At 35.6% G+C, this 19,064-nt stretch overlaps 1 protein-coding gene across 10 annotated transcripts in view; it reads left to right on the top strand.

Moving 5' to 3' along the window:
* VPS13B (vacuolar protein sorting 13 homolog B) overlaps positions 1-19,064 on the top strand; it is an 805,060-nt gene that overhangs the window by 65,558 nt on the left and 720,438 nt on the right. For 7 of the 10 annotated variants that reach the window (XM_074386816.1, XM_074386811.1, XM_074386814.1 and 4 more), the window contains exons 7-9: positions 3,053-3,227; positions 3,951-4,043; positions 8,702-8,970. In XM_074386816.1, coding sequence (XP_074242917.1) covers positions 3,053-3,227; positions 3,951-4,043; positions 8,702-8,970 — 537 coding nt within the window. The remainder of the gene's footprint in view (positions 1-3,052; positions 3,228-3,950; positions 4,044-8,701; positions 8,971-19,064) is intronic. The other 3 variants (XM_003943029.4, XM_003943030.4, XM_074386817.1) reach the window with 1 other exon arrangement.

The raw sequence follows: 19,064 nt of genomic DNA, 5'->3' as shown, positions 1-19,064 counted from the left end.
GCTGACTATACTTTTTCTTCTCTTTACTTGGTGACTTTGTAAAGCTTCATATGCTAACCCAGTATTTTAGTTCATTGGTTCCCTTCTCTCTCCTCCCTTCCCCCTTCTTCCCCTCCCCCTTCTTCTCTTCCCCCTTCTCCCCTCCTCCCTCTTCCTCTGCCCACTGCTTCCGTTCCCTTACCCCTCACCTCCCCTCTCTTCCTCTCTCCTCCCCTTTCCTCCTCTCCCCTACCCCTTCCTTTCCTCTCCCCTTTCCTCCTCTCCCCCCTCCCCTCCTCTTTTCTCCTTTTCCCTTCTCCCCTCCCCTCCCCACTCCTCTCCCTTCCCTCCTTTCCCCTTTCCTGCCTTCCCATTTCCTCCCCTCCCCTTCCTTCATTTACCCCCTCCCCTCCCCTCTCCTTTTCTCTCCTCCTTTTTCTCTTCTTTGACCTCTTTTCCTTTATTTTTTCTTTACTTTCAAGGCTCCCTGTCATTTCACCAAGGCTGGAGTGAAGTGACACAATCAAAGCTCACTGTAACCTTGAACACCTGGGCTTAAGCAATCCTTCTGCCTCAGGCTCTTGAGTAGCTAGGACTACAGGCACCTGTCACCATCCCTGGCTCATATTTAATTTTTTTTTTTTGGGAGATGGAGTCTTACTATGCAGCCCAGGCTGGTCTTGAACCTCCTGACCTCAAGTACTTCTCTTGCCTAGGCCTCCCAAAGTGCTTGGATTCCTGGCATGAGCCATCATGCCTAACTTAGTATTTTGCTAATACAATTGTATGTTAATGGTAATGTTAACATTTACCATTTTGGGTTAGACCCATCATCCTTCCAACTCCTAATCCTAGGGAATATGTATTAAATAGATATGGTCGACCTCATTAATTGCCTCACAAACAAAAGTTTTCTCAAAATGTTCTAGATACTCTTATTTCTTTTTAAATCTTTCATATATGTTTAAGTGGCTCTTGAATGTATTTATTTATATTTTAGGTTGGCTTTTTATAATTTTCCATTTTTTGTGTGAAATAAATATGCTCTGGTAATTATGATGTTTATGAGATACGGATCCTAGGGGTATATAATTTATTTAACATTTCTCCTGTTTTTGGAAATTTACTTTGCAGTTTCTCAGAGCAATGAATTTCTGTGCATAGATCTTTGACCACATTTCTGAGTATTTCCTTAGGAAAGATTTGTTGTAATTGCAAAAATCTTTTTTTTTTTTTAAAAGGCCTGAGATCTGTATTGCCAAGTTATTTCCAGCAAGATTTAACCAGGTTATACACCCGTGAACATCAAGAGTAGTGCCTGTATTATATTCTCATTATCCTTAAATACTATCATATTTTAAAAGTTGCCGACATGTTGAACAACAAATGATATGTAATTTAATTGCCATTTATTAGTGAAGTTAGATTTTTGAAAACACATTCACTGGCCGTTTGTTCTTTGTATTATCAATTCAGGTTCTTTATCAATTTTTCTACTGAGTATTAATCTTACTCATTTTAAGGAGTTTTTACATAGATACTTATGACAGATTCTTTGTTACTGGTTTTGTTGACTGCTTATTACCAATGCTGTTGGTGCAATACAATATTTAAAAGAATGTGACAGAGAAATTTTAAATTAAGGAAACCTTAGTAGATATGAATACTCCTTTCCTGCTCACCTCCCACACTCATTCCCCATTTTCTTACGTCTTCATTGTTTATTCTGTGTATGATTATTAGATCAGTTTTTAAAAACTTGTGCTCTGGCCAGGCATGGTGACTCACACCTGTAATCTCAGCACTTTGGGAGGCAGAGGTGGGCAGATCACAAGGTGAAGAGATCGGGACCGTACTGGTCAATATGGTGAAACCCCATCTCTACTAAAAATACAGAAATTGGCTGGGCGTAGTGGTAGATGCCTGTTGTCTCAGCTTCTTGGGAGGCCGAGGCACAAGAATCACTTGAACCTGGGAGGCCGAGATTGCAGCGAGCAGAGATTGCATCACTGCACTCCAGCTTGGCGACACAGTGAGACTCTGTCTCAGAAAAAAAACCAAAAAACAAAAAATTTGTGCTTATATTTGAAATATGATATTTCACAGTTCCCCCATACAATTTTCTCCACCTTCACATATATGTTTTTGGTGCTTTGAGCCCTAAAAACGTGATGATTACTATTACTAACGCTTCATCTTTCGTAGACATTCAAATACTTTAGTCAAAATAAACCTTCTCACATACTTGACTGTATAGCTTAATTGGTTTTACTCCATGTTTCAATAACAGGAGGAAACCATTACACTGAAGCTGTGTTTATATTCTACTGGTGTCTCTTTCTTTAAGAACTTTGACTGCTATATGCCCTATTTGCTAGTAGTTAATCTTATTTCTTTGTTATAATTGTTTCAGTTTATCAGATGAATAAATTTTATGTTATTTGAATCTTATCTAAAATTTGAAAAACTTTTGTTATTTGTTATTTAAAATTTGTCTGAAAAACTTTTTTTAACATATATTTCATTTTGTTTTCCATATTTGACAAACATTTTTATTATTTATGTACTTTCATAGTTGTAATATTGGTCTTTTCCCCAGTTAACATATGGTTTTAGGATGTATATTTTTATGGTTAATAAAACTGGAAAGAATGCTTAAAGTTTTATTAAAATGTCATAAAATTTTTATTCTTGGTTTTCAGAGATGTTTCTGTTTTATGGAGGTAGCACTGTTATACTCTGAATATTATAGAATAGATATTTGGTTATATAACTAACTTTGTTTCTGGAATAATAATCTGGAAATCTAATGTGATTATATCTTCTCACTATTAATTCTATTTGTACATCATTTGGTTTAATATAGTTTCTGTCTAACATGTATTGATTATCATAGCAAAATGTACTTAATTCCTAAGATCTTAGAGGAAGTATTGTTTTGACTTAAGTATTAAAATGTTTGGAGCATTTCTTTTATGTTATGCCATTTGAAGCCTTAAAAAAATTTCTTTACGTAAAAGGTACTCTTTTAAAACATGTGTTTGTTGGTGTTTTTGTCTATTTCAAAATGCAGATTCATACTTTAGTGGAAAGTTTGAAACTTTCTATCACAGATCAACAGCTGCCTATGTTTATTCGTATAATGCAACTTGGAATTGCTCTTTACTATGGAGAAATAGGCAATTTTAAAGAAGGAGAAATAGAGGACCCTACTTGTTACAATAAAGATATGCTAGTAAACATTACAGGTAAGTAACGTAAAAATTATATTAAATTAAAACTTTATTTTACCATTGGGAAACTTTTAAAAAAAGTGTTGATTGAGTTTTACAATATTCTAATGAGATGAGCTGATGGTATTTTGGTTGTTTTACACTACTTTAATTTTTTTTTTTTTTTTTTTTGAGATGGAGTCTAGCTTTGTTGCCCACGCTGGAGTGCAGTGGTGCAATCATGGCTCACTGCAACCTCTGCCTCTCAGGTTTGGGCGATTCTCCTGCCTCAGCCTACCGAGTAGCCGGGACTACAGACATTCACCAGCACACCTGGCTAATTTTTGTATTTTTTTAGTAGAGATGGGGTTTCACCATTTTGGCCAGGCTCGTCTCAAACTCCTGATCTCAAGAGATCTGCCTGCCTTGGCCTCCCAAAGTGCTGGGATTACATGCATGAGCCACTGTGCCTGTCCTACACTACTTTAATTTTATCTACATGCTGAATAACATTATGATTTTTTCCTGTATACTTAAATTAACTTTTATATTTCTAATAGAAATAAGTGTTCAGAATGTACTATTTGTTTATGAATGAGACAGGGTTTTGCTCTCTCACCCAGGCTAGAGTGCAGTGGCACAAGCATGGGTAATTGCAGCCTTGACCTCCAAGGCTCCGGTGATCCTTCTACCCTAGCCTTCCAAGTAGGACTACTGGAATGCACCGCCATGCCTGGCTAATTTTTGTGTTTTTTGCAGAGACAGAGTTTTGCTGTGTTGCCCAGGCTGGTCTCAAACTCCAAGGTATAAACGATCTGCCTGCCTCAGTGTCACAAAGTCCTGGGATTAAAGGTGTGAGCTACTGTGCCTGGCCCAGGATATATGTTTTATAAAAGTTGAAGTAGTATAACCTCAAGATTTCCTAGTAAATAATAGTATTAGTAATTTTTCTGCAAAGGTTCACTTAACTAAGATTGAGTTATGTTAGTGCTGTTAATTATTGAAATGTAAGATTCGTTGAAGGATATGTAATATGGGAAAATATGGAGATCATTTTTGATGTGTTTCTTTCCCTTAGAATTTTAAGATAAAATGGGTCAGACATGTCAATAGTTAAGTATGACGTATGGTAGAATGGCAGAAGGTTTGATAAATAGTAGCATGAATGATCTGATGTAGAAAGATGAAAGGAATGATTGATTTTGACTTGGTATTGGGCCTGAGACTCAGAAAGTTTTAAGATGATTAATTTCCATAGATAAAGCCCTAAGAGAAGGGCATTTCAAACTTAGGGGCAAATAACTCAATTAAAAATGGGCAAAGACGCATTTCTCCAAAGCAGATAAACAAATAGCAAACAAGCAAATCAAAACCTCGATGAGATGCCACTTCACAGGCACTAGATGACAATAATAAAAAAGATACAAAATAACAGGTATTAGTGAGGATGTGGAGAAATTGGAACTCATGTAAGTTGCTCTTGGGGGTGTAAAATCGTATAGTTGCTTTGGAAAACAGTATGGCAGTTCTTCAAAAAGTTGAATATACAGTTACCATATTGTCCCAGCAATTCCATTCCTACTTATATATCAAGAGAATTGATAACATATGTCCATGTAAAAACTTATATATGAATGTTCATGGTAGCATATTCATAGTAGCTAAAAACTGGACACATTTGAAATGTTTATCAGCTGATGAATGGATTATCAAATTATGGTATGCATTGGAATATTACTTAGCTATACAGAAAAATGAAATACTGATATAGGCTATAGCATGGATGAACCTTGAAAGCATTATCTTAATTGAAAGCGACCAGTGAAAAAATAGCACATACATGATTCCATTAGAAATGTTTAGAATAGGAAATTTTGTAGACGCAGGAAGTAGATTAGTAACCAGGAGTTGAGGGGAGGAAATCATGACTGCAAAAAAGTAGATTTCTTTTTGGAATGATGAAAATGTTCTAAAATTAAAAAAAACACTGAATTGTACACCTTTAAAAAGGTTGAATTTTATGCTATTTAGACATTGTCGCATTAAAAAATCTTACTACGTTAAAGCATAGAGAACAACATTAATCAGAGTATATAGCTATAAAACATACCTGTATTTCACACTAGCGGGTGAATTTTGGTTAGATAATGAACTTCTGAGACAGAAACAGTGTTTTTTACGTGGAATAAATGTAGCACATAGACGATACTTGATTCATTTTTTTCCAACATGACAAATTTCAAATATATAGAAAAGCTGAAAGCATTACTATTAGGTGAACACTCACATACTTATCATCTAGAATCTACTATTAATATTCTGTTACATTTGCTTCATCACATATCTGTTCATCTAACACCCCTTTCTTTATCAATACAACCAGTGTTTTCGATGTCTTTCAAGGTAAGTTACAAACCTTGGTACGCTTCACCCCTAAGCCTCAGCTGCATATTGTTATCTAGAGTTTCTACTAAGTGAGTATTTTTATATTTTTGGACGTTAAATCTCCAAAGTAAAATTTAGTGAATTTAAGAAATATGTATACCTGTGTGATGTGAAACAGTCATCAAGATATAGGTCATTAACATCTCAGATAATTTCTTACGCCCCTTTCTAGTCATCCCCCTCCACCTGCTTGCCTCCCTTGCAGATTTGGAAGTTTTTAAAAATCATAGATTTAGTTTTGCCAGTTCTAGGATTTCATGCAAATAGAATCACTCGATATGTATAAAAGGTTTCTTTCATTAAGCATAGTATGTTTGGGATTTATCTATGTTGTTGCATGTAGCAGTCATTCTTTGCTTTTCATTGCTAGGTACATTGTATGAATATACCATGTGAATATACTATAGTAGTTTATTTTACCATTCATTTGTTGATGAACACTTGGGCTGTTTTTAGTTTTTGGTTATTATTATAAATAAAGTATTCATAGATATTTTGGTACAAATGTCATGTATACATGTGCTATTCTTTCTCTTAGGTAAATACTTAAGAGTGGAATTATATGTTTAGTTTTCAAAGAAACTTCCAGAACCTTCTCTAAAGTGGTTGTACCATTTTATATTCCTGTCAACAATGTGTGAGAGTTGCAGTTGGCCTACATCCTTGCCAACATTCAATGGTGTATTTTTTGACGTTTTTACCATTGAGATGAGTGTGTTTTGGTATCTTGTGGTTTTAGTTTGTATTTTTGATGGCTAATTATTTTAAAATTTTTAATGTGGTTGTAGGCCTTTATCTGCCTTTGTGAAGTATGTGTTAAATACCTGTCCATTTAAAGCTTTTTTGGTGTCTTTTAAAAATTTTAATTTACTTTATTTATTTATTATTTATTTGTTGACATAGTCTTACTCTGTTGCCCAGGCTGGAGTATGATGGCATGATCATAGTTCACTGCAGCCTTCAACTCCTGGGCTCAAGGAATCTTCCAGGCTTAGCCTCCTGAGTGCTTGGGACTACAGGTGCACACCACTGAGCATGGTTGATAATATTTTTTTTTTTTTGAGATGGGGATCTTGCTTTGTCGCATAGGCTGTTCTTGAACTTTCTGGTGGCTTCATGTGATTCTCCCATCTCGGCCTCCCAAAGTGCTGGGATTACATGCATGAGCCACTGTGCCCAACAGGGCTTGTAACTTTTATAAAACTTATTCTGAACTAGGGTGACCAAAGTCTCTTGGTACTATTATGTTAGTTACTCTAGTTAATTCTTATTAAGCCTTTTCCTTCTCAGGTGAAAGAAGGTAAAAGTTCATAACCTATAAATGTAGAATGTTCCAAGAGTCTCCTGTCATAAAAGTTTAAAAACTTATAAAGATTTTCTAATATGAAGGGTGTTATTTAAAGATTTAAAGGAGTATGTGTATTTATAGATTTATCAATGGAAAGTAGATATGAGTGAATCTGCTGGAGACTACTTATCCCATGGCTGGTTTTTTTCTTTTTTTTTTTGGACAGGGTCCAGGGTCTTGCTCTGTCACCCAGGCTGCAGTGCAGTGATATATATGATCATGGCTCACTGCAACACCTGCCTCCCAGGTTCAAATAATTCTCCCACCTCAGCCTTCCAGGTTGCTGGGACCATAGGTACACACCACCACACCTGGGCAATTTTTTGTATTTTTAGTAGGGACAGGGTTTCACCATTTTGCCTAGGCTGGTCTTAAACTCCTGAGCTCAGGTGGTCTGCCCACCTCAGCCTCCCAAAGTGCTGGAATTACAGGTCCGAGTCACCACTCCTGGTCCCTGTGAATTTTTTAAAAAGTAATTTTTTTCTTTCTAAGTTTCATGATGATATGCCTTTTTGGTTTATAGTGCTAGAATAATATTAAGGGACTTTGATGGAGTTTGTCTTTACAAAGGTGGCATAAATTAAAGAGTGGTTGGGATCTAAATTTTTGGTCTGCCAGTTGTTAACCAAATAAAATTTCTTGGCTATAATTTTTTCATCTGTAGAACAGGAAAGGTACAACATATCTGACTTGCTAGTAAGAAAGAGGTCCCAACATTATTATTTTTCTTAACTACATATAAAAGTCATTTTATTATAACATTTGCTTTCATCTTTGGGATACTTCTTGGTTGGGCAGGGGTGCATTTTGCCCAGAAGCACTTGCCATTTGTTTTTTCCTCCATGGGTGCATCAGAAAATGGAGAATGTTTCTAGGATCTTTGTGGTACTATGTTTTTGATAAAAGTCAGTTTTTCCTTTTTTTTTAAATTGGATTTTAGGTTTTGGAGTACATGTGAAGAACATGCAAGATTGTTGCATAGGTACACACATGGCAGTGTGATTTGCTGCCTTCCTCCTATATCTGGCGTTTCTCCCCATGCTCTCTCTTCCCAACTCCCCATCCCCCACTAACCCTCCCCCATTTCTCCCCAGCTGACCCCAGTGTGTAGTGCTCCCTTCCCTGTGTCCATGTGTTCTCATTGTTAAACACCCGCCTATGAGTGAGAACATGTGGTGTTTGATTTTCTGCTCTTGTGTCAGTTTGCTGAGAATGATGGTTTCCAGGTTCATCCATGTCCCTATAAAGGACATGAACTCATCATTTTTGATGGCTGCATAATATTCCATGATGTATATGTGCCACATTTTCCCTGTCCAGTCTATCATCGATGGGCATTTGGGTTGCTTAAAAGTCAGTTTTTCAATATATTAGCTTTATTTTTGAGAGGTAGGTTTTTTGTTGTTGGTTTAAAACATTCATGAGTGATGTTAAAGAATTAATTTATTCTTTGAATTTATCAAATACAGTTACAAGCTATGTGCAGTTGAGAAACTACTCTCCACATCTCAATAACCATAACATACTGAAGGAGATTGATACAGTACAACATACAGAAACTTGAGAGTCATAATGCTAAATGATTCGTTTCAAATAATGATAATCAATGTATCATTTGTTTATACCTTATATTAGAAGGATATGGGAGGAATAATTTAAAGGATGTCTGTTTCTAATCCTTTTGATTTATTTAAAATGACTTTATTTTAATTGATAGGTTCTGAAGATGAAACAAGAGTAGATATACAATATCCTGCTCAGTATAAAGTTCAAGAGCTATATTCACAGCAAGATGAGGAGCAGCCACAGGGATGGGTATCGTGGGCCTGGTCCTTTGTGCCTGCAATTGTGAGTTATGATGATGGTGAGGAAGACTTTGTTGGGAACAATCCTGCATCAACCACACATCAACAAAAAGCACAGACTTTGAAGGATCCTGTTGTTTCTATAGGATTTTATTGCACAAAGGCAACTGTGACTTTCAAAGTAGGTCTTTACTCTTATTGTTTATACCTCTAGCAACTTTAGTGCTTAAATTTTGATTGTTAGTACAATTCTAGCTTCATTCAATTTTGTTTTGCATTCAGTAGATGTGAAATATAGTTCTAACAGTTCTTACTTCATAAAATTACATGGCTCTTCCACTTGCAATCTTTGAATTTTGATTCCTTCCTATCTTCTTAGGAACTTCTCCACATTTCTTTTTTATTAGCTTCATGGAATAGTGTTTGTTTTGCCCTGTGAATCATTCAGTTGGTATACAAACATGCCTTAATATTGTCATTAAAAAAAAAGGAACAGCAAAAATTTCCTTCTGAATTCTTTTACCCATCAGGTACGGTTTCACTTCTGTGCTCACCTTCATAATAATCATAACAATCTCACTCTCTTTTTTTCTTTTTTTGAGACAGGTGTAGGCTCTGTTTCCTAGGCTGGAGTTGAGTGACGTGATCACAGCTTAGTGCAACCTCTGCCTCCCAGGCCCAAGACATTCTCCCACCTTAGTCTCTGAGTAGTTGGGACTACAGGCACGCACCACTGCACCTTGCTAATTTTTTTTTCTTTTAAATTTTTTGTAGAAATGGGGTTTTGCCATGTTGCCCACGTTGGTTTCACTCCTAGGCTCAAGGGATTTGCCCGCCTTGGCCTCCCAACATGCTAGGATTACAGGTGTTAGCCACCATGCCCAGCCACATAACAATTTTTTTTCAAAGGATTGTTTATGTATAATTATCTCTTTCCTCATCTCTTTTACTTTTCAGGGCAGTCAAATTTATTAACTAGGCCCTCTTCTAACTTTTTCCAGCAGTATTTAACATAATTTGACCACTTCCTCCATTAAAATAATGCATGTAAAATATATATTCTCTTCTATACAAAAAAAAATATACAAATGTGTATGTCCAGGTTAAAGAACAATAAAGTAAATACCCTTTTACTTGAATAAATACAAAATTATGGCAGGCACAGTGGCTCACACCTGTAATCCCAGTACTTCTGAACTCCAGCCAAAAGAAATACAAAATTGCTAATAGCTTTGGTTCCCCTATGTGTTCTTCTTTGATTTTTTACTTCTCTTCCTCTCACCTATAACCCAAACTTAATTTTGAGTTATTTGTTTGGACTTTTACAATACTATTACCATACATGTAATATTCCTGTATAGTATCTTAATTCATTCAACAAATATTTGTAATGCCAGCTGTGTTTAGGCTTTGTTTTGTCTCCAGAGATACCAGAGTGAACAGATATAAATTCCTGCTTTTTCAAACTTAAATGGGTATTTTAAACAAATAAGGTACATAGTATGTTCACTGAAGATAAAGCTTATGTAGAAAAATCAAGTAGGGGCTGGTGGCTCACGCCTCTAATCTCAGTACTTTTGGGGACCAAGGCAGGCGGATCACCTGAAGTCGGGAGTTGGAGACCAGCCTGACCAACATGGAGAAACCCTATATCTACTAAAACACAAACAAACAAACAATTTGCCGGGTGTGGTGTCGCGTGCCTGTAATCCCAGCTACTCAGGAGGCTGAGGCAGGAGAATTGCTTGAACCCAGGAGGCAGAGGTTGTGGTGAGTCGGGATATCACCATTGTACTCTAGCCTGGGCAACAAGAGCAAAACTCTGTCTCAAAAAAAAAAAAGGAAAAAGAGAAATCAAGTGGGAAGGGGAATAGCGAGTGCTTTCACTAGAGGGAAAATTATGCAGTTTAAAATTTGGATGATTTGGGAAGGTCTTATTATGGAGGGAATATTAAAGCAAAGACCTGTGAGAGGAAAACTTATTGATACATGAGAATGAACATTCCAGTAATAATAAATGTAAAGGCATCAGAGTTTGAGGAACAGCAAGAAAGCCAGTGAGGTAGTAGCGCCATGAGATGTTGTGAATGCGTTGTTAAAGATAAGAGGGGTGATGAGGTTTGGAGTAGTTCATACATTATAAACTGTATAGATTGTTTTGGGGAATTTGTCTTTTATTCTGATTGAGATAAACAATATTTGGCCAGCTTTTAGCACAAGAATTATATGGTGATCTGGGTTATATTTTAATCTGGATCACTCTGGCTGCTGTGTTAAAAATGGAAGCAAAAGTAAAGAAGAGAAATAGAATTGCAATTTTCAAGCAAAAGATGATAATGACTTGGAATAGGGTGGTAGCAAGTGGAAGTGATGAAAAGTGATTGTGTGTTTTAGATGTGTTTTGAAGCTCAAATAGGCAGAATTTCCTGATAGAGTTTATTAAGAGAAATGAATGAAAAAAAGAGGATCCAAGGATGGCTGTTGAACAATTAAAAGAGTTGAGCTCTGACATTTTGAGATGACTGGAATTGGGAGAAGACTAGATTTGAGATGAAGAGGAGGAATTTAGTTTTGGATAGATTTAAGATGCCCACTGTATATTTAAGTAGAGTGATTCAGTGGACAGTTGGATATATGGATCTAGAGTTCAGATTAGAAATGTGCCTAGGTTCATGTATTTGAGACTGCAATTAGTGTAGAATAGAAAAAAGAGAGGTTCTAGAACCTAGCTCTGGGGCACTGTGATGATAAGAAATTGGAATGATGTGAAAGAAATAGCAAAGGAAGCTGAGAATAAGTGGTCAGTATTGTAGGCAGAAAACCAAGAGGCTGTCTGTTTGTAAGGTAAGTACCATAAATATTTTAAAGAGGAGGGAGTAGGTTATTTGTGAGAATGGATCCTTGGATTTGACAATGTGGAAATTACTGGTGATTTTGAGCAGAGCAGTGATATGACACTGTTAGAACCTTAGTTGGAGTAGATTGAAAGCAAATGGGAAGATTGGTAGAAATGTAGAATAGTGCATCTTCTGTGAATATACTTTGGTGGTTCCAAAAAAAAAAATTAAACATAGAATTACCATATAATCTGTCAATTGAATAAAAAACTGGTATTCAAACAAATTGATGTACATAAATGTTCATAGTAGCACTATTTAGTGACCTCCCAAAATGGAAACAATCCAAATGTTCATCAGTAGTTGAATGAACAAACAAATTATGGTGTATACATACAGTGGAATAATATTCAGATATAAAAAAAGCTGAAGTTCTGGCCAGGCATGGTGGCTCTCGCCTATAATCTCAGAACTTTGAGATCCACTGAGGCAGACGAATCACTTCAGATCAGGAGTTTGAGACCAGCCTGACTAACATAGTGAAATCTTGTCTCTACTAAAAATGCAAAAAGCCAGGCTTGGTGGTGGGCACCTTTAATCCCAGCTACTTGTTGAGGCAGGAGAATCTCTTAAACCCAGAAGACGGAGATTTCAGTGAGCCGAGATCGTGCCATTGCACTCCAGCCTGGGCAACAATAGCTAAGCCCCATTTCAAAAAAAAAAAAAAAAAAAAGAATGAAATTCTGATGCAAGCTAAACATGAATGAACCTTGAAATCTCTATGCTGAGTGAAATAAGCCAGACATAAAAGGACAAATATTGTATCATTTCACTCAGATGATGTTCTCTAAAGCGACAGAACTAATAGGATAATATATATATATATCCTATGAAAGGGAGTTTATTGAGGAGAATTGATTTACACGATTACAAGGTTAAGTTCTATGATAGGCTGTCTGCAAGTTGACAAGGAAGCCGGTGGTAGATCATTCCAAGTCCCAAAACCTTAAAAGTAGGGAAACTGACAATGCAGATTTCAGTCTGTGGCTGAAGGCCTGAGAGCTCCTGGCAGACCACAGGTGTAAGTCCCAAAGTCTAAAAGCTGAAGAACTTGGGAGTCTGATGTTCAAGGGCAGGAAGCATCCAGCACAGGAGAAAGATGAAGGCCTGAGAACTCAGCAAGTCTAGTCCTTCCACATTCTTCTGCCTGCTTTCTCCTAGCTGTGCTTGCAGCTGGCTAGATGGTCCCCACCCAGATTGAGGGTGGGTCTGGGTCTCCCACTCTACCGATGTAAATGTTAATCTCCTTTGGGACCATCCTCACAGACATACCCAGGAACAATACTTGGCAGCCTTCAATCCATTCAAGTTGACAGTCAGTATTAACCATCACAGATGAGGTATTTAGAATAGGCAAAATCACAGAAACACAGAGTAGCGTAGATATTACTAGAGGCTGTAGGAGATAGGGGAGTTAGTGCTTAATAGGTACAGAGTTTCTGCCTAGTGTGATGTAAAAGCTCTGCAGACATATAGTAGGGATAGTTATGCAGTATTTTGTACTAAATTGACACTGAATTGTATACTGACAAATGGTTAAAACCATAAATTTTGTTATTGTATATTTTACCATGCAAAAAGGACAGATTAAAATGCAGATGGTAGTAGAGTAATTGTTGATGAGTACAGAAAACTCTTTTGAGATAGTTTTGTTATAAAGATCATAAATAGGGAACAGCTGGTTGGGATTGTAGAGCTAAAGTTATTTTTGAAAGATGGGAGTAATTATAGCATGTTTGGTGATAAAACTGATCTAATAGGAAAAATCGATCCAGGTACGAGGGAGAGAATTGCTGGAGTAATATTCTTGAGTAGATAAGAGGGATTGGCACCTCTTGTAGAGGTGGAAAGTCTGATAACCTCTAATGGGACAATAGATCATTCATTCATGGTAGCAGGAGAGAAAGCAGTGTGTGATCTTGCACCCACATAAGTGGTTTAGTAGAAAAGATAGCAGAGGTTTTTGAACGTTCTCTTCTGATTTTCTTCTTTGAATAGTTCTCTTAACTCAGAGTAAAGATGGGAAGGAGGAGAAGCTTTGAGGAAAGGGAAGAAGGTATAAAATTGTCATCTGGGGGAGGATGAGGACTAATGGCCTTTGAATATATATGTTCACTAGGAACACTAAGGACCCATTACACAAAAGTGATCATGAATTTGAAGATATACCAGTTGTGGTTGTATGTATTTTCTAGTCATATTCTGCTGCTTCAGTTAGGGTGATGGTGAAAATAATGTGAAGGACAAGATCAGTTGCAGAAGAGGAGATCAAGAAACTGAGACATCAGACTTTTGGAATGATCATCTCTCTGGATATTGAAATCACCAAGAATTATGACAGTGGTAGTTTGGGATTGAATTCAAAACTAAAATCTTCAGACAACTAGTAGAATGATGTTGGATTGATTTATGACTGTAAGAAAGAGGGGTGATGGCTCTTACAGTCTGTTCCATATATTTGCTATGTTTTCAACAATGCTGATGTAAATGGTACAGATCTTCTGACATATATGTAGAACAATTTCTTTAGGATATGTACCCTGATGTCAGCATCCTGTTTGAATGAATACTTCTTTTTAAAAAAAAAAATATTATGGCTGGGTGCAGTGGCTCACTGCACCCGTTATTACACCCATAATCCCAGCACTTTAGGAGGCTAAAGCAGACAGATCACTTGAGCCCAGGAGTTCCAGACCACCCTGCCAACATGGTGAAACCCTGTCTCTACGGAAAAATACAAAAGTTAGCTAAGCATGATGGTGTGCGCCTGTAGTCCCAGCTACTTAAAGGCTGAGGTGGGAAGGTCGCTTGAGCCAGAGGGGTGAAGGTTGCAGTGAGTTCAGATCGTGCTACTGCCACTCCAGACTGGGTGACAGAGCAAGACCTTGTCTCAAAAAAAAAAAGTAAATAAATAAAACAAAAAAAAATAATGATAATGTTTGAATAATGTTTGGGTTACCAGGGGCTTTTTTTGTAGTCATTTTGGTGCTCCTCTTCTGTCTGATCTTTAAATGTTGGCATATAGGGCTTGGTCTTTGCCCCCCCCCACCTCTTCTGTCTACACACTCCCAAGATAATATAACTTGATCATGATATAGCTGCTGATAGACTATCAAATTTGTGTCTCAACTTTTCAGTTTTCCCTGAGCTCTAGAATTCAGCTGCCTATTTTATGTTTCCACTTTCACATCTAATCAATACTTAACACATACAAACAGAACTCTTGATTTTTCTTTGCAGCGGCGTACCCCCTCCCCCACTATTTTACCTTTTATTAAATTGCAACATCGTCTACTAATTTGCTCCACCTTAACATTTAGCAGTATCTTTTCATCTCCTGCCACATCTAATCAGTCAGCATATTCTGTCAGCTGTACCTTTAGGATGTAGTCATTTCTCATCACCTGTATTGCAACTTACAGACCAGTAGTTCTCAAACTTTTTGATCTCAAGGCTGCAGGAAACCTTGCATTCTTAAAACTTAGAACTCCAAGGAGTTTTTGTTTTATTCATATTACATCTAGTCATATTTTTCATAGTAGAAATTAAAACAAATCTTAAGAATATATATTTATTAACTTATTTTAAAATAAATTTATATATTGATATCATTTTATAGTAAAATTACTGTATTTTAAAAAGTAAGAAGGGACCTGCATTGTATTTATTTTTGTTAATATACTGAATGTCTGGCTTAGTAGAAGATAGCTGAATTCTCATGTCTGCTTCAGTATTCAGTCTGTTAGGAAATGTTTTAATTAATGTAGACGAAGAACATCTAGTTTCACATAAATATTTATTTGGAAAGAAAGGTGTTTTTAAATAGCCTTTTCAAAAATTATGGATTTTCTTTTTGATATTACACTAAAACTCATTGAGTGGTCATTTTAAAAGATTTGTTGGGCCGGATGCAGTGGCTCATGTCCATAATCCCAGCACTTTGGGAGGACAAGATGGGTGGATCACAAGGTCAGGAGTTAGAGACCAGCCTGGCCAATGTGGTGAAACCCCGTCTCTATTAAAAATACAAAATTTAGCTGGTTATGATGGCGGGTGCCTGTAATCCCAGCTACTCAGGAGACTGAGGCAGGAGAATTGCTTGAATCTAGGAGGTGGAGGTTGAAGTGAGCAGAGATTGTGCCACCACACTCCAGCCTGGGTGGCAGAGCAAGACTCTGTCTCAAACAAAAAAAATTTTTTTTTTTTTGTTATTTCTTCAGCACTTAAAAATTGCCTGGTATGTTTTCAACAAATATTTATTTGTTGAATAAGTATGTCCATCCATCTGTCCATCTTTTCATCAGCTTTCCAGTTTACAAAAATTTATGGACTAATTTTTCAGGTTTTATTTCCTCTCCAATTTTATTTTTTGTGAGTGTATTAATATATTTTAAGTCTGTATTTTTGTAAAGGAGATAAACCCATGTGAAGTGAGCTAAACTTTTGAAATAGTAGTATAGATATTATTCTAGGTAGCTTGTTACATTGTGGAGTTATAGCAGTGGAAAAAAAATGTTCCTATTCCCATGGTTTTAAATTTAACGTAGATTGTTTAACTGCTTGAAATAATTTTCTTTCTATTAGTAGTAAACCTACACAATTTATAACTACAACAGATGGCAAATTATAAAATATTTTAAAATTAATGTTAAAGACTTTTCTATTAAGATAATTCAGTATTTTCTAATATGACAAAGTTGAAAATACAGAGACCAAGTTTCAACTGCAGTTTGTATCATAGCTTGATTGATTTAATTTTTTAAAAATTTGGGCAAAAATGATAGTCTTTATATTAGCTGTACTATTTTAACATCATTATTTTCAGTTCTTCTACTGAAACAAATAATTTTTGTAATTGAATTCACTGATTTAACTTTGAAGGGATAAGGATTCATTTTCAAAATTAAAACATAATAAAACAAGATAATAAAAAATAGAAAAAGGCAACTGTTGACAAATATTGTTGGATATATTGTCAGGTTTTTTTTGTTTGTTTTTTACATCAAAAGTCTGATATACAGCCTGGGCAACATAGTGAGACCCTGTGTGTACAAAAAAATAAATAAATAAATTAGTGGGGCATGGTGATACTTGCCTGTAATCCTAGCAGTTTAGGAGTCTGCGGTGGGGGTATCACTTGAATCCAGGAGTTTGAGCTGCAATGAGCTATGTTTGCACTGCTGTACTCCAGCTTGGGAGACAGAGCAAGACTGTGTCTCTTAAAAAAAAAAAATAATAATGTAGATGATGGGATGATGGATACTGCAAACTACCACCATGGCATTTGTATACCTATGTAAGAGACCTGCATGATCTGCATATGTACCCCAGAACTTAAAGTATATTAAATAAATTTAATTTTTAAAAAAAGTCTGATGTTTTATAAAAACAACAAAAATATGTTGTCAGTTTTAGATAATCAGAATAAAACACTTATTTTTGTAGAAGTTTGTGAAGGAAGTCAAGGATTACTAGTTAGGTACTATCCTTTTTGGTGATTTTTGAAATCATTTGAAATGAATTTGAAATTATTCTGGTACATTTCTGTTAATTATTGAGAGGAATTGTATTCAAGTGAATCAGTCAAAATAGGCATTTATCCAACCTGGGCAACATAGTGAGACCCCATCTTTATAAAAAATAAAATAAAAAAATAGCCAGATGCAGTAGTGTGTACCTGTAGTCCTAGCTACTCTAGAAGCTGAAGTGGAGGTTTATGCTGTAGTGAGAGCTATGATCATGCTACTGCACTGCAGCCTGGGTAACAGACGAATTCCCTGTCTCAAAAACAAAAAGAAAAGCAAACAATGACAAAACAAAATAGTCATTTATATATATAAAACTTTTATAGACTTTTTGGGCAGTATTTGTTGATAGTTAATATATCTTTTTATAATTTTAGAACATTTATGTTTCTTAAAGTTTTCTGTTAGTGAAGTATCTTGATATTAAGGAGGAAAGCATGAGAATTCATTGTTCAGCTTGAATTTGAAGAATGTATGGAATTAATTTGTGGTTCATATTTGGTTAAGAAAACAAGATCATGTTTCTGCATTAGCATTTTGAACAGTTGATATCAGTCCAGCAAAAATCATGCCAAATTAAATCTAGCATTTTTCCAATAATGTTTAAAATTGTTCTTGTAATGTTTGAGTCCTTTTAATCAATTAATTGCTTTTTCTTTATAATAATTGTAGACAGCTGAAGAGGGATCAATTTAAAAAAATTCAAGTTTGCTTCAGTAATCATTCTAGATTACAGAATTGGACTTTAAAATAGCTACATTGTGTATATCAGTACTAGAAACATCCAAGAAATAGGAGTCTACGTTACATAACAATATAAAATATAAAAAGCTTTACTATAAAAAATGAGAATAATTAGTTGGTACTCACTATAGATGTCACTGTGCTAAAAATTGTAAGTTTTTAGTTCAAGAACTTTTATTGGGCCTAAGTTAAATACTGATTTTTTAAAAATGTGAGCTTTGACTTTTCATGTAAAAGTGAACAATGTATCTATAAGAATGAGGGGAAGTAAATCATTAGCAAACACAGGGTGAGTACCTTTTTAAAAAAGGTGACCTTTTCTTTTTGGAATAATTTTAGAGTTAACAGATAGGTTGCAAAGATAGTACAGAGAGTTCACTTAATGCTCCTTACCCAGTTTCCCTTATTGCTATGTTATCACAGTATATTTGTCAAAACTAAGAGGCCTTCATTGATGCATTACTGTTAAATTTTAAACATTAATTGAATTTCATGATATCTTTTTTCTGTACCATGATCCAAACCAGGATACCATATTGCATTTAAAATAGTACTTTTAAGTAAGTACTTATTTAAGTACTAAATTAGTACTTATAAATAACTTTCTTAATTTTTGAAACATATAATAATATGTTGTAAGCATCTGGGGAGTAAGAATTTCTTGTTTTGTTAGTATCTAGATTAGTACAGGTATACCTTGGAGATACTATTGGTTTGGTTTCATACTACTGCAATAAAGCCAATACAGCAATAAAGCGAGTCATAGAAATTTTTTGGTTTGCCCAGTGCATAAAAAGTTATGCTTACACAGTACTGTAGTTTATTAAGTGTCCAATAATATGTCTAAAATCAGTTTATATACCTTAATTAAAAAGTACTTTATTGTTAAAAAATGCTAATGATCATCTGCACTTTCAGCAAGTCATCTTTTCACTGGCGGAGGGTCTTAACTCAATGTTGATGGTTGCTGTCTGATCAGGGTGGTGGTTGCTAAAGGCTGGAATGGCAGAGGCAATTTCTCAAAATAAGACAGCGATGACTCTTCCTTTCATGGAAGATTTCTCTGTAGCATGGGATGCTGTTTGACTGCATTTTACTCAGAGTAGTAC

Source organism: Saimiri boliviensis, chromosome 15, assembly GCF_048565385.1.
Source record: "Saimiri boliviensis isolate mSaiBol1 chromosome 15, mSaiBol1.pri, whole genome shotgun sequence".
NCBI classification, from domain to species: Eukaryota; Metazoa; Chordata; class Mammalia; order Primates; family Cebidae; genus Saimiri; species Saimiri boliviensis.
This window is presented reverse-complemented; position numbering and strand designations above follow the sequence as displayed.